The following is a 15,980-nucleotide window of genomic DNA, read 5'->3' as shown; positions in this document are numbered from 1 at the left end:
CTTCTCCTTCTCCTTCTCCTTCTCCTTCTCCTTCTCCTTCTCCTTCTTCCTTCTTCCTTCTTCTAATTATTATTATTATCATTATCATTATTATTATTATTTCCCCATTGTAGTTCTCCCCTGCCTCCTTACACCCTTGTCTGGAATTCCTTTCTCCTGAGGCCCTGCCCCTCTTCTCCACTCCATCCCCATCCTCTCCCAGAACCATGTCACCATACTGTAGAGGCGGCCCCAGCCGGTGATGTAGCAGGGTGTCTCGTTGGGCAGGGTGAGATTGGCAGGGGGAAGGCACCCCAGCTGGACTTCATCACTGAGCTGAGCACTTCGAGACAGCTTGATGAGAGCGATGTCATTCCTGAAATAGGTGGGGGGAGAAGTTGAGAGAAGAGTTGGGAGTGATTTCTTCCCAATAAGCTCTGCCCCCTGGCAGGAGCATGAGATTACTGTGGGGTGAAGCCCAGTCCCCAAAGACCTGCTTTGGGATTCCCCAGCATCCAGAGCTTGTTCCTTCCTCCTCGCCTTTGCCCTTCCACCCTCTTCTCTCTTGTCAAATTCTGCATCTCTTTTGAGGATCCACTCAGACTTCCTCCCTGAATCCCAGTGACGTGACTCTCCATCCAGACTGGCCCCCTAAAATGACTCACCTTTCTATAGCACTTTAGGGTTTACAAAGCAACCCCATGATATAGGTAATGCAACTAACATTCCTATTTTAGAGAGAAGCAGACTGAGGCTGAGGTCAGTGAAGCACTTTGGAATCATCGGTCCTTTGTGCTTTTGCCCACATCTGTAATGCCCTCCCACCTCACCTCATCTCCTCCTCTCGAGCTTCCTGCCAGCCCCTCCTCTAATGATGCCCACTACATGAAACTTTTATGGACCTTTTGCTCCAAAAATCTACCTTGAATATACTTTGTAGGAAATTGATCTATGCTTAACTTCTCTCTCCCAAGAATATGTAATCTCCCTGAGAGCAGGGATTGGCTCCTTTTTTGTCTTAGTAACCAGAGCATCTAACACAGCGCCTGACCCATCAGGAAGCAAATAGTTAAAAAATGCTCATCTTTGATTAATGAATCTGGAAGTATTAGGGATTTAGAGGTCATCTAGTCCAGGGGTTCTTAACCTGGAAGGAGGAGTCTAGAACTTTTAAAAAGGTCTCTTGATAACTGTATTTCGATATTATTGATTTCCTTTGTGATCCTACACATTTTATTCTACGTTTTTAAAAATATGATTCTAAGAAGGGATCTTTCATCTTCACCAGAGTGTTCATGGGGTCCAGGACTCAAGAAAGGTCAAGAATTTCTGCTCTAGCTCCCCATTTTACAATTGAGGAACATAGGGAGGTAAGTAGAGGAATGTCCTCTAAATATACCAAGTGTGATCACTCTGGAAACTGATTTTAGGGAAGGAAAATGCCCTCTCTCTAAGGACAGAGGCATAGTCACAGATCTAATTCACCAAGGCTACCCCAATCCTGAGTGCTGCCTGTCTCTATCTATTCTCTGCCCAAGACATCTTGCCAGGAATGGACCTTCTTTGAGTACTGAGCTCTCCAAGCATGAATGGAGGGGAGGAGTGTAGGGCGATTTTAGTATATGGGGAGATACTTTATTATTGTAATAACTACCATTTTTCTTTGTTGTTGTTTCTTTCAAATTCTCACCTTCCATTTTAGAACTACTCTTGGTTCCAAGGCAGAAGAATGGTAAGGCTGGCAATGGGGATCAAGTGCCTTGACAAGGGTCACACAGCTAGGAAATGTCTGAGGTCAGATTTGAATCCAGGACCTTTCATCTTTAGAACTGGTTCTCTATCCACTGAACCACCTAGCTGTCCCTGATCACTAGCATGTGTAGGTCTGAAAATTGCTTTCTTTATGTTTTGCCATTGGATCTACTCCAGTGAGGGAGGTGCTACTATTATTATCATTTTTAATATAAGGAAACTGAAACAGAGGAAGGATAAAAGGTACCTGAATCAGGATTCAAATTCATATTTTACAGGCTATTCCACTTACCCACAGGCAACACAGTTGGCGTTCCATTTTTCATGAACAAAGAGGTCACCAGAATTGATAGGGATCACTTGCTCTTCCCCTTCTGTTAAAGACCTGTCATACTCTCCCAGAACCACTTGGTATTGTTGGGAGTTGCTAGGAAGCCAGAAGACAAAGCTAAGTGTCATCTCTACTAGAAAGTTAAAGAAGCTCCCCAACTTCTTCCAGGTAACAGTCACCCAGAAGAACCCCTACTAGGGCAGGTGCCAGCCCAGCTTCTAGTCTATGATCACCTTTAAGTTATATTATCTAGTTTTATTGTCTTTGTTATTAATAAGTTCAACTTCCTCATTTCACAAATGAGGAAACTGAGGCCACATGGGGGAGTAACCGGTCCAAAGTCTTTTAATAGCCAGAGCCAGGATTTGGATCCACTTTCTATTTTCCCAGGTTTCCTTGTGAGCCTCACAAGGATGAGGGTTGTGTGGGGTCAGAGCCAGGGGAAGGTAGAGGCAGAAGAAATCTTACGAAATACAATGGGCAGCAGTCATGACCCAGTCAGGTGCAATAAGGCTGCCCCCGCAGGTGTGCTTAAAGACTCCACTCGATTCATACTGAAGGGAGACCTGTGGAACAAAGAGGGAAGGAGTCTGAGCTTAGCCTGATGCCCACTTGGGCACCCTAAACCTCATCACTGAACAGTAGGCTTCAAGCTGTCCCTCACCCACCTGGGCACTGGTCAGGGTTGCTGTGTGTGTAGGTGTCAGAGTCAGTAGTAAAGAAGATGTTTATGTGTGGCAATGTGTGACATGCTCTGTGTGTCACTATTGTACAGTGTATGGGTCAGTGTGTGTCTTTATATTCTTGGCCTCAATGAAATAAATAATAACATTGTCCTGAGTCAACAGACCCAAGTGCCCATCATGCCCATTCCTATACCAATGGAACTGTTGCAAACAGTTATATCCTATACCAATCAGTGGGGTATACCAAGAGCATATCCTGTGCCAAAGAACTTTTGTTCATCCCCTTTCCAGCCAGTGGAAGAGCTCATTTCCAACCTTCAAAATGCTTGTCTTCCCTTGAGGCACATGTTCAGATGTCTTTTCCTTCTGAAGCCTCCTCTGATCTCTCCAGGAGCTGGTGAATCTCTGTCTCCTCAAATTACCTCCGATTCACTTCTCTGTGTCTACTTTGTCTGACCCACTAGATTATAGGTTTTGTCTTTGTATTTCCATCACCTCCACCTTACATAGGGCCTTGACTTCACAAATAATGGTTTATTAAAAAGTATTTCATTTCATTGACTCAGATCATCTTCCTCCAGTCCTAGTAAGGGTGATTTGTCCTTACCTGCCAGGGCCAGCTGTAGGGCACAGCATCTTCCCCATTCACCACCCGGCTGTTGGGGAAATAAGCAGGCTGGCCACAGCCTGAGGCTAGAGAGAAAGGCAAAAAAACCAGGATGTCAGCCTGGAAGAGAGGCAGAAATCTAGACTTAAGTGAGTGAGCACACTGGGGCTGTGAGGTAGAACCACTGGGGAAATGCCATTCCCAGTCTCGGGGAAGACTTGAGATAGATACTGGAAATATTACTGATATGACCTGAGCAAGTCACTTAACCTCTGCAGCCTTAATTTTCTCATCCATAAAATGGGGATAATAAGAGCACTTTCCTCCCAGGGTTGTTAGAAAGATCAAATGAGATCCTATTTGTAGAGTGTTTAGCACAGTGCCTGGCAGGTTGTAGGTGCTATAAAAATGTTGGCCATTATTGTTAATATGCCTCCATCTCCATTGAATCTTCCCTGTCCCTGCCTATCATTCTCACTACTACCATCTCCCCCCCCTCCTGGTGCTGGGGACAGGAATGCTCAGCAAGGTCAAATCCAACATCACAGCTCAGTGGTATTGGCTGTGTGAGGATGCCAACAACTGGGTCTCATTCCTTGACCAAGACAAATGGTAGCACATATACTGAGAGGACTGTACAAGTGGAAGGAGATGGAAAGGAAATGCCCAGCTCCCAAGTGCTTACCCCCACCTCTCCTCTTCCTTCCCATAGACCAGTGGTTCCCAAACTTTTTTGGCCTACTGCCCCCTCTCCAGAAAAAAATATTATTTAGCACCCCCTGGAAATTATGAAACTATTTATTGAACTCAGAATAGAATGTAATACAAAAAAAGTGTGGCCATCACCGCCTCCCTGGATCACTGCAGCACCCACCAGGGGGCGGTGGCGCCCAACTTTGGGAATCACTGCCATAGTCCCTAATCTCATGAAAATTGCTACCTGGCTCACTCCAGCCACTGAACCCCCTCCTCTCTCTAACTCTTTAATTTAACCAAATAAGATTGGTCTCATATTCAAAACTCCCAACATTTCTCTGCTCTCCATTTCTTGCTACCCTTAAATTATCCTGCAGAATTGTGACATTATTCCCTTTCCTGGTCTTCCCAGTTGCCTTCAGATTTTGAGGAAACAGAAAGTGCTGAGAAATGAAACTTAAATTATAAACATTAAAGAACATCACATTTAAAAGATTAGATACAAAAATATTCCAGAGCAGGAGAAGATAGCTACAGTCAACAATAGACAACCAGGAAGATGGTACAAGCGGGAAGAAAGAAAAACACAGCATCCCAGAGGGAAAGGGAGAAGAAAAGATGCTAGAAGAAGAGACAAAGTTTGCAAGCTGAAATGAACAGCTAAGACATGGAACTTTGTAAAAACTGTATATTAAGAAGGGGACAGAAGGGAAATGAGACAACTATGTAAGATTGGTGCAATGAAAGCACAAATCCAAATAAACTTCACACTTTAGGGAAAACATGCAACATATACATAACTTGCAAGAAAGAAGGGAAATTGGGGCAGCTGAGTAGCTCAGTGGATTGAGAGTCAGGCCTAGAGATGGGAGGTCCTAGGTTCAAACCCGGCCTCAGCCACTTCCCAGCTGTGTGACCCTGGGCAAGTCACTTGACCCCCATTGCCCACCCTTGCCAATCTTCTGCCTTGGAACCAATACACAGTATTGATTCCAAGATGGAAGGTAAAGGTTTAAAAAAAAAAAAAGAAGGGAAATCATTAGGTAAGATGTATGCAAGAGGACAGCATGAAAACAAGTAAGTATATACATGCAAGCAGTACATAAAAAGACACAAACACAACTCAAACTGATTCGTAGTGATGACCATGTGTAGATAAATGAGTGTCTGAATTTGCAAGAATGCAAAATGTAAATAACTAGTTAGTTCCATAAAGTCTTAGGCAAATTGAAAGATTAAATGATTTTTCTATCTGACTAACATCAGAAATAGGGAACAATATAATAATATTGCATCATATATACATAATGCCTGTAAAAATTTATACGTACTTGTAAAATAGGTTGGCAATATAGTTATTTTTTTTTTTATTTTAAACCCTTAACTTCTGTGTATTGACTTATAGGTGGAAGAGTGGTAAGGGTAGGCAATGGGGGTCAAGTGACTTGCCCAGGGTCACACAGCTGGGAAGTGTCTGAGGCTGGATTTGAACCCAGGACCTCCTGTCTCTAGGCCTGGCTCTCAATCCACTGAGGTACCCAGCTGCCCCCTTGGCAATATAGTTATAGGCTTTGTAGATATGTATCATAGCTTGTACATACATTGTACATAGAAGTAGAGCATAGAATAGAATAAGGCCTTAGAGCAAGGGTCGGCAACCTTTTCGGCCGTGAGAGCCATAAACGCCACATTTTTTAAAATGTAATTTCGTGAGACCCATACAGTGCTCACAGTGCGCTCCTGTAACAGCGCCTGAAAAAAAATGGACTTTATGGCTCCTGCAGAAAGAGCCATATCTGGCCCTCAAAAGAGCCATCCGTTGCTGACCCCTGACTTAGAGGATAGTCTGTAATAAGTAGTGATTAGATAGTCTTAGTATAAACATAGCCAAGATAGCTACATTTTGCTTAGGAATAGAATCAAGCTGCATTGACAGAATAGTTAGTGGAAAAATTGATTGTAAAGCTTTCGCTGGAATTGTGTTGATGGAATAAAGTTAGGCTAATTGCATAATAAGTATAGATAGAAAACAGTATTCGCTTAAGGTTACCTGTATAGGTATTACTGTTAGCATAGTTAATTTTCTCGAGAATGATAGTGCTGAAACATTTGTTTTACTTTATGTGTGCACTGCTATTAGCCCCCCAAATGTCCCTTACCAGTAACTTTCCTGCAAATCTAGAGTAGGCAGAGTTAGCTTGGCATAGCAATAGAGTAGGAAAGGGAAATTTGTTATTTGGCGGGGAGGAGTTAGAAATAGAATAGAATTGCAGCTTGGTAAGTATAAATGTTCACGATGGTGACCTTAGGAAAGTCATCACGTGTAAAGAGGATGAATGTAGGAAAGGTTGGCCCAGAAAGAAGCCCTTTGGAATGTTGTGAGCCAGGAAGCTTGAAGAGCAGGAGCGACAACTGGAAGAGGAATGGAGGCTGGGGGGAAGTAGAACCAGGAGGGGAACTTCGTCTTGGGGCTGTGTGGGAGACTGAGGACCTTTGCTGACCTCAGGATTCAACTTTTTGAATTCCTGGGGTTTTCCCTGCTTTTCCCTTTGTGACTGGAAGACCTCAATGTGATCCTGTTTCTCCTTTATTTACTGAATAACACCAAAGAGGCTAATCAGGCTTAGAGCAGCTGAAGGGGTCTTTTGATTCTGGAGCCTTGCCGGCCCAGCCTGAAGCTGCCTACCCTCTCTGTGCCAACTGAGAAAGACCTTTGCTTCCCTGTCTGTAGATTAGCTAGCTAGCAGACTAGAGGAAGGAGGAAAGAGCGTTTGACCAAAGCCATTGGCTTGGCCTAGCCAAAAGACCCTGTACACAGAGTGACAGGATAGGGCTTCCTACCCCACTCTCCGCACCCATCTCTGTTCCTTTGATACAATAAACTACCCTTTTAACATAAGCAGTCAGATAAGAATTTCTTTGAAGATACAGTAGAAATAGAAGGTAGAAGAGGGAATCCAGGGAGACTGTCTAATAAGCTTTGGTTACACCAAACCCAAGGCTGTCCGTCATTCAGTCTTACCCCAGCAGGGCTGTGTTCTGAAAGGGTTTCTTGGGGTCCAGCCATTACGCTAAAAGTCCTGGAAAACTGGCCATACCTCAACCCATAGAAACCCCTTATCTGAATACTGGTTCCTGTCCATCCCTGTTCTCAACCTTATCACGAGGATATACTTCTTGAAACCTTAGATCAAGGGGGAGGGTGAACTCTGCTAGACATACACACATACATCTATCTAACACCCAAATACACCTTTGGGTTTCTCTCCTTCAATCATTTATAACAGTTGATGAAATCATTATAACAAGAGGAATGATAGTCTCTCATCCTCTTAGCTCTAATATCTAGACAGCTGATCTCCTCCATCTTTGCTGTCCTAACCTTAGACTGGGTATATTCACCACCCACTGATGGTTCAACCTGAGATTGGGCATACTCACCACCTGCTGCTGGTTCAACCTTAGACTGGGCATATTCACTACCCACTGCTGGTTCAGTCTTAGACTGGAGCATACTCACCATCCACTGCTGGCTCAACGTTAGACTGGGCATATTCACCTCTCATTGCTGGTTCAACCTTAGATTGGGCATATTCACCTCTCATTGCTGGTTCAACCTTAGATTGGGTATATTCATCATCCATTGCTGACTCAATCTTAGACTAGGTTTATTCCCCACCCATTGCTGGCTTACCCTTATACTGGGCATATTTCATCACCCTAAGATGGTTCAACCTTAGATTGGGCATATTCACCACTCATTGCTGGTTCAACCTTAGATTGGGCATATTCACCACTCATTGCTGGTTCAGCCTTATATACTCACTACCTACTGCTGTCCTAACCTTCAAATGGTCATGCCTACCTAACCCACTCTTTGTAGAGGTATACCCATCATCATCCTCTCTCTCTCTCTGCTGGTTCAAACAGGATAGGCTGATCCATCACTCCTTGCTGACCCACAATTAAGTTACTGTCTTCCTCACAGTCCCCCCTGCTGACCCAAGAAGCAAGAAATTATATGTCTTTTTGACCCAAGGGAGGAAGACAATTTCCAAGGGACCCCTTGGTCCCAAGTGGGTACCATCGAGAGCAGGCACCCAGAGGAAATCAGGGAGTTGGGGTCAGGGGTCTCACCAAGGGCCACAAGAAGAAAAGAGACCAGCAGCCTGAGCATTCTGTCTGCCTGTTTCAAGAGGGATGTAGAAAGAGGCTAAAAAACAAGGACCTTAAATAGTATTCCTGTTATCAGTTGAAGCAAGAAGGTAAGGTAGCCTGGTGGATTGCCTGATGGAGGCCAGGTTGGGGATGAGAGCATATTTCCAGAATATCACCTGTTAGCCAAGGCCATAAAAGCTGAGACCAGTGTTGGTGCAACAGGTGGGTGAATACCCAGCCAAAGAAAAGGGCTTTGATTCCCACTGGATCCTGAGTTGAACTCTGATCAATACAATGATCCACCCAACAATCCCAAAGGACTCATGATGAGAAATGCTACCACCTCTAGAGAGAGAACTGATGAACTCTGAGTGCAGAGTGAAGCATATGTTTGTCCCTTTCTTTATTTTTCTTATGTTTATTTTTGCAACATGGCTAATATGGAAAAATGTTTTTGCAAGGCTTCCCATGTATAACGGATATAGTATTTCTCGCCTCCTCATTGGTGGGGCAAAGGGGTGGAAGGAGGGAGAGATTTTGGAACTTAAATTTTTTCTTTAAAATTAACAACAACAAAAGATACGGAGCTGACAATAGGGGAATGAGGAGTGAAGGTCATCTGGTGCTATGGGCCTGAAGCCAGGAAAACTCATCTTCCTAAGTTCAAATCTGACCTCAGACATTTACCAGCTGGGTGACCCTGGGCAAATGCCTTCACCCTGTTTGCCTCAGTTTCCTCATCTATCAAATGAACTGGAGAAAGAAAAAAACCGACCACTCTAGTATCTTTGCCAAGAAAAGAGGGTCATAAAGAGTCAGACTCAACTGAAATAACTGAACAAGATCCATGTGCCCTTTCTTTATTTTCCAGGGACTTTAAGCTACTTGATTAGTCTGCCTCTCTAGCACCCTCTCAGTTTTCTCATCTATAAAACAGGTACAGTAATCCTGCTACTAGCTATCATCCTGCCATCTTATTGGACTAGAGACTCTGAGGTTTCTTCCAACACTAGCATTCTATATCCCCAGATGCCGGGGACTTAGCTACAGAACCAAGGGTATTTGAGTTTTAAGAGGATATTTTAGAAAGGGCAATGCCTAAAATCATGGAGCAACAATGGAGTAACTTCAGACAGAAATTGAGGAGGGTTTTGGTGGGGAGCATTGATTAAATTATATCATGAGGAAGAACACTCTCTCAGTTTATGGTTAAGAGGGATCTTTGATAAAACAGGTAGAGGGGAAGATATAAATTAATCACTAAGCTAGTACATGAAATCCTAGTGTGGACTGAAAAACTTTTGGCCTTCTCACTTCTCCTATCAAACTAGACACACATCTGGGTTTGTTTGCTCAGCTTTGAGGCTCAAATCTGTTCCCTAGCCCTGGCTCCAGAGCACCTGCGGTTTTTAGTAGGGAAAGAGGAGGGAGGTGGAGGCAAGAGAGAGAGGTGGGGAGGGAGAAAGGGAAAGAGGAAAAGACAGAGACAGGAAGAGACAGAGAGAGAAAGAGATAAAGAAAGAAAAATGGAGAGTAAGAGACAGAGGTTAGAGAGAGATGGGAGAAAGAAAGAGAGAGGGAGTGAGAGAGAGAGAAAGAGAGAGAGAAAGAGAGAGAGAGAGAGAGAGAGAGAGAGAGAGAGAGAGAGAGAGAGAATGAGAAAGAGCAAAGATCATATCTTTGCTTCCTCAGTCATTTCATCTTTTGCTTGTTACTCTGGGAACAGGGTAGACAGGGGCTTCAGCATCTGCCTATCACAATCCACTGCTTACACATGCCATTCTCATGCCAGATTTATTGTAATTGGGGAGGCTGAGTTCACAGTAGCCGTGGCGGGCACTGTATTATGGGGTGACTAGTAGGGAACATGGATGAAGCCCCCAAGGGTGCTGGGTGACAGAGGCATTTTGGATATGTTTATGCCCATTGGTGCCTCCCACATAACTACTCAGAGGAGAAGTGGTTGCCTTCTTCCTGGTATAAGAAAATTACTGAGAAATTGAGTGGAAAAGGACAGCAAGTGGTTAATTGTGGGAATTGAGTGAACCACACTGACTCCATCTTGTGATTCAATTCTAGAACTAGCCTAGTTCTATTCTATCCAGTTATAGGCCTAGTTCAAATTCTGTCTTGTGAGTAAACTTTATTCACTTCTAGGAATTGTGAGAAAACCTTATTGTATGCCCAGCTCTGAGTGGCCCTTGTATCTGCTGTTTGGAGACCCTTAACCAAAGACCTAGATGGTCATGTTGACCAGAAATCCAAGACTTATATAAGGAGTTTTCTCTTAACTGTACATCTCAAGCAAACCATATGTCTTATCTGAAAATTGGCCCCATACTGATCAATCAGGCATTGCTTCCATGTTCTTTTTTTTTTTTTTAATCCTCACCTTCTGCCTTTGAATCAATACTATGCATTGGCTCCAAGGCTCCATGTTCTTTCGATTTTCTACAGAGACTTGGGAGGAGCTTTTTCTGAATTCAGCAAATTGCATCTTTTCACTCTCCTCCCTACCGACTTGGAAAGTCCCTACTCTTTCCTCCAGTTAGAAAACAGATTATCTAATGCTGTCTTGTTTCCTTTTAATTAGTTGGTCTTATTTGATTAATCACTTTTAATGGATAAAAGTCTGTCTCCTTCTGTATTCACTGTCCAGCCCTAAACTTCTTGCCAGTCTTGGGCGGCCAGGAGAGGTGAAGCAGGTTGGCCAACATGACCACCATCCCATAGAGCCATTGTTTCCACTCCAACCCATTAGTATGACTCCCAGACAGGGCACTTTTCACTTAGTTGAGAATGTGAAGTAGATAGAAATGGGGTGAGCCTTAAAAATGCTTCCATCCCTTGAAGACAGGTGGGTAGCACAATGAATAGAGTCCCGGGCCTGGAATCACAAGGACCTGGGTTCAAATCTGACCTCAAACCCTTGCGAGCTGTATGACCCTGGGCAAGTCATTTAACCCCACATTGTCTAACCCTTGGCCTTCTGTCTTAAAGTTGTCACCAGGACAGAAAGTAAAGATTTAAAATAATGAAAATAATGGTTCCATCCCAGCTGATCTGGGTTGTCTGGCACGTGTAGCAGGCCTGGATGAAGTCAGGCCCATTGGAGACTTCTGGGTTCTCTACCACAGAGTCTCCTCCATCTCTATTTTTGTCTCTGGGGTCCTGGGAGCTACGAGGGATATCGGGGGACTGGACCCAGGAGGCTAGCAGTGACGGTGGTAGTGGCCAAGGTAGGGACAGCTGACTGAGCTGGGGACATGGAGCAGCAGGTCTCTGGGGTCTGGCTAGCCCCTGACAGTGTTTATAGTGTTCTGTCCTAGTAGACTCCCACCTCTGCCATGAAAGGGGAACTATATTCGTCATTTTTCCTCTAAGCACTTCACATTGAAATCTCCTTTCAATAATCTTTCATTTACCTTGGAGTAGTCATTGTATATACTGTTCTCTTAGTTTTGCTTTCTTCACTCAGTTTATTTAAATTTGCTCAAATTCTTCTGAATTCCTAAGAGTTGTCATTTCTTACCATGCAATAATATCCTATTATATTCATAGATCTTTGTTTTGTTTTTTTTTTTTAGCCCTTACCTTCTTTCTGTCTTAGAATTGATACTATGTATTGGTTCCAAGGCAGAAGAGAGGTAAGGGCTAGGCAATGGGGATAAAGTGACTTACCCAGGGTCATGCAGCTAGGAAGTGTCTGAGTCTAGATTTGAACTTGGGATCTCCCATCTCCAGACCTGGCTCTCTATCCCCTGAGCCACCTAACTATCCCTGATCTACCTTTTTATTTTTATTTTATTTTATTTTTTTAAATTTGAATTTGAATCTTTTTCCATACTTACATGTTTTATGTTCTTTCCCTCTCTCCCAAACCCCCCTAACCCGCTTTAGCCGACACACAATTCCACTGGGTTTTACATGTATCATTGAGTAAGACCTAATTCCATATTATTGATAGTTGAACTAGAGTTATTGTTTAGTGTCTACATCCCCAATAATATCCCCATTAGCCCATGTGTTCAAGCAGTTCTTTTTCTTCTGTTTTTCTCCTCCCACAGTTCTTCCTCTGAGTGTGGCTTGATCTACCTTTTTAAAAAGTCATTCTGGCTCAAAGGAATAATAAACTGGAGGAATTCCATGTGAACTGGAAAGACCTCCAGGAATTGATGCAGAGTGAAAGGAGCAGAACCAGGAGAACTTTGTACCCAGAGATGGATACACTGTGGCACAATTGAATGTAATGGACTTCTGTACCAGCAGCAATGCAATGACCCAGGACAATTCTGAGGGATTTATGGTAAAGATGCTACCTACATTCAGAGGAAGGACTGCAGGAGAGGAAACACAGAAGAAAAACAACTGCTTGAACACATGGGTTGAGGCAGACATGATTGGGGAAGTGGCCTGGAAACTACCACATCAATGCAACTATCAACAATTTGGAAATAGGTCTTGATCAATGACACATGATAAAACCAGTGAAAATGTGTGTCGGCATGGATGGGGGGAGGGTGCGGGGGATGAAGGGGAAAGTAGGAGCATGAATCATGTAACCATGTTAAAAACGAATATTAATAAATGTTTAAAAAAAAGTCATTCTGTATGGGGGCAGCTTCTGCCTTAGAATCAATATATATTCCATCTGTATATTATTCCTTATAAATGTAATCTATATGGATAGTATTGTTTCTAAGATAGAAGGTAAGGATTTTTTTTAAATTTGTCCCAGAGCCCTAGGAACAGAGCTGGTAGCACTTAACACTAGACATCCCATCTCTGCTCCTGTCTCCCCCAAACAATGTACCCAGGCCACCCTAAAAAGATGGTAATAGGGGACTAATAAAATGAAGAATGGGTCCAAGGAAGATGAAGCTAATAACCCTGGATGTCAGAGAGCTGCCAGCCTCTCCTCAGTGCCACCTGGAAGCCTGGAGACGTAAAAAAACTTCACGTAGAATCCCCTCAACCAGTCACAGCAGGAATAACGGGGAAGCGGCTATCTTGACAGTTGAGTGCTAGTCTTTTGATACTAGATGAATTATAACTGTAGGTGTTGATGATGGAAATATTGTTATCTGGCTGCAAAATGATTTGTCTGAATTCAGACACAGCTTCAGGAGTTGAAGCTATGTACCTCTCTGTCCCTTTGAATTTCTTTCTTTTTTTTTTTTTTTTAAACTCTTAATTTCTGTGTATTGGCTCCTTGGTGGAAGAGTTGTAAGGGTGGACAATGGGGGTCAAGTGACTTGCCCAGGGTCACACAGCTGGGAAGTGGCTGAGGCCGGGTTTGAACCCAGGACCTCCTGTCTCTAGGCCTGGCTCTCAATCCACTGAGCTACCCAGCTGCCCCTTGTCCCTTTGAATTTCCCTGAAACTCTCTTATGGCTGTCTCTTTCTCTGTTGTTAGTAAGTAGATGGTATTGATTTATAATGAAAGGTTTTCACTTTGAGAATATCTAATGAGTAGGGAAATTACTGGGGAGGAAAAAGGGTATAGGAAGTACAGATACTAAAGTAGTATCTAAATCTATCCCCAAGGGGCAAAAACACCTGCTTTCAGAATGTTGGGGCTGGTATTATGTTCATTATTTGTTAACATTATTTGTTTGACCCTTGTATTGTGTATTTTTCAATTAAAAAGTTTCTTTAAAAATTCAACTGTTTGGTTAATCATATTGATTAAATAACCTGAATAAATAATTACTAATAAAAATAAAATAAAATAATAAAATAAAAAAAGAATGTTGGACTGAATAAATAATTACTAATAAAATAAAATAAAAGGCCTGTTGGAGATGACTCTGTCTGTAGTTGAAACAGGCTGCAGCTTGGATGAATAGATCTTCTGTATTTGATTTGATGGTGTTATTAAATTTATAGATGCTATTCATTGATGCTAAGATCATACGTTGATATTATAACTCCTATGGATGCAGGTCAATCACTAGCCTAATCTATCAGTCCAGGAGAGAAAGGATTTACCCCCCCCAAAAAACCCTGACTCAAGATTGAGACCAAGAGGCTTGGGCTCTCTCCTATTTATATCGAAATCTCAACTGACGATTGGGTCTCATGCCCTGGCATGGGATCAGGAATCTCCCAACATTCCAAGCTTCAACTGGCACCCTGCTCCCAGACATGGCCACTTGCTACTTTTGCAAAATTTAACTTTCAATATGCAAAACTTAACTCACAACCCTTGCTGGCAAACTCAATAAACTGTGCATTGGTTTAAAATTTCTGGTCTGTTACCTGGATCTTCCAGTCTCTCCACAATTTGGTGACCAGGATGGAATTCCAGCCAGATGGAGCCAAGGACCCCATTCCTGAATTCCGTGAACTGTCAGCAGGGATTTCCTTTGCAAATCCCTTTTTTATATGCCTACATTTAAAACATTATATTATTATTTATATTATGTTAGAGTACAAACTTAATTATATCATATTACATATACTATCCAATATATCATATATGTTATAATATTATGTTATGATATAACATAATATTATATATTAACATAATTTTATATTTTTATAAATTAAAATGTAATGAATATATAATGAATATAACATATGAAATAAAAATAAATATATGAAATAAATTAGAATTATATTTTTAAATGTATTATATTGTATTATAATATAATATTGTATTATAGTATATTATATTACATTACATTATCTTATATTTTATTATAGTTCTAGGACTAGGACTAGAACTGGGAGGGTGGTTATTCCAACTCCCTTGTCCTGATCCCTGGGGTGCCAACACCCTGGACCTGTTGGCAGTTGTTTTTATTGTCTATCTTCATTATGGGTTCTAGTCCCTCAAAATCCCCCGTGGGACTTCTGCAGTTAAAATGTTTAAACTGTATAATCTCAGAGACATGAAATAGCCAGATAAGCAGCACTTTTATATGCTAGATTACATTGCAATTTCCTTTAGGAGGTACAATTGACTGCTCAAATTAGTTACCCTCTGACTGGCTATCAAACTAAATATTGGGGGCAGCTGGGTGACTCAGTGGATAGAGAGCCAGGCCTAAAGATGGGAAGTTCTGGGTTCAAATCTGGTCTCAGGCACCTCTTAGCTGTGTGACCCTGGCAAGTCATTTAACTCCCATTGCCTAGCCCTAACCACTCTTCTACCTTGGGACTGATACTTAGTATTAATTCTAAGGCAGAAAGTAAAGGTTTAAAAAAAAAACCCTAAATATCTACACCCCAATGGATTCTTATATTTTTATTGTATAAGGAGGTCAATGGGCAGGTAGGTGGCACAGTGGATAGAGTGCTGGGCATGTAGTCAGGAAAACTCATCTTCCTGAGTTCAAATCTGGCGTCAGACATTTACTAGCTGTGTGACCCTGGACAAGTCACTTAACCCTGTTTGCCTCAGTTTTCTGAGAAGGAAATAGCAAACCAATCCAGTATCTTTGCCAGGAGGGGAAAAAAAAGGCTTTTGAATACGGATCCATGAAGACTTAGATACTAGGAAGAGTCAGACTGGGTTTCTATTTTAGAGTTTGGGTTTTATATAAGTATTCTCTTATAATAATAATCAATACGGAAGTAAGATTTGCGTGATAATACATGTATAACCCAGATCAAATTGTTTGCCAGCTCCAGAATGGGGGAGGAATGGGAAAGTGAGAGACAATTTGGATCATATAACTTTGGAAAACTTATGTGGAAATTTGTTATTACATGTAATTGATAAATTTTTAAAAATTAAAAAAATTTTTAATTTAATTTAATTTAA

The 15,980-nt window shown here is 42.1% G+C and overlaps 1 protein-coding gene across 1 annotated transcript in view; it reads right to left on the bottom strand.

The window, feature by feature from the left end:
- The window catches only part of LOC123243129 (chymotrypsin-like elastase family member 3B), a 12,306-nt gene extending 4,078 nt beyond the window's left edge, over nucleotides 1–8,228 (bottom strand). Inside the window, exons 1-5 of the mRNA XM_044671312.1 lie at nucleotides 8,189–8,228; nucleotides 3,356–3,441; nucleotides 2,531–2,628; nucleotides 2,024–2,158; nucleotides 219–355 (exon numbers count right to left, since the gene is read on the bottom strand). Coding sequence (XP_044527247.1) covers nucleotides 219–355; nucleotides 2,024–2,158; nucleotides 2,531–2,628; nucleotides 3,356–3,441; nucleotides 8,189–8,228 — 496 coding nt within the window. The remainder of the gene's footprint in view (nucleotides 1–218; nucleotides 356–2,023; nucleotides 2,159–2,530; nucleotides 2,629–3,355; nucleotides 3,442–8,188) is intronic.
- Between the last annotated feature and the right edge of the window lie 7,752 nt (nucleotides 8,229–15,980).

This window comes from Gracilinanus agilis, chromosome 3 (genome assembly GCF_016433145.1).
Source record: "Gracilinanus agilis isolate LMUSP501 chromosome 3, AgileGrace, whole genome shotgun sequence".
In the NCBI taxonomy this organism is placed as follows: domain Eukaryota; kingdom Metazoa; phylum Chordata; class Mammalia; order Didelphimorphia; family Didelphidae; genus Gracilinanus; species Gracilinanus agilis.
This window is presented reverse-complemented; position numbering and strand designations above follow the sequence as displayed.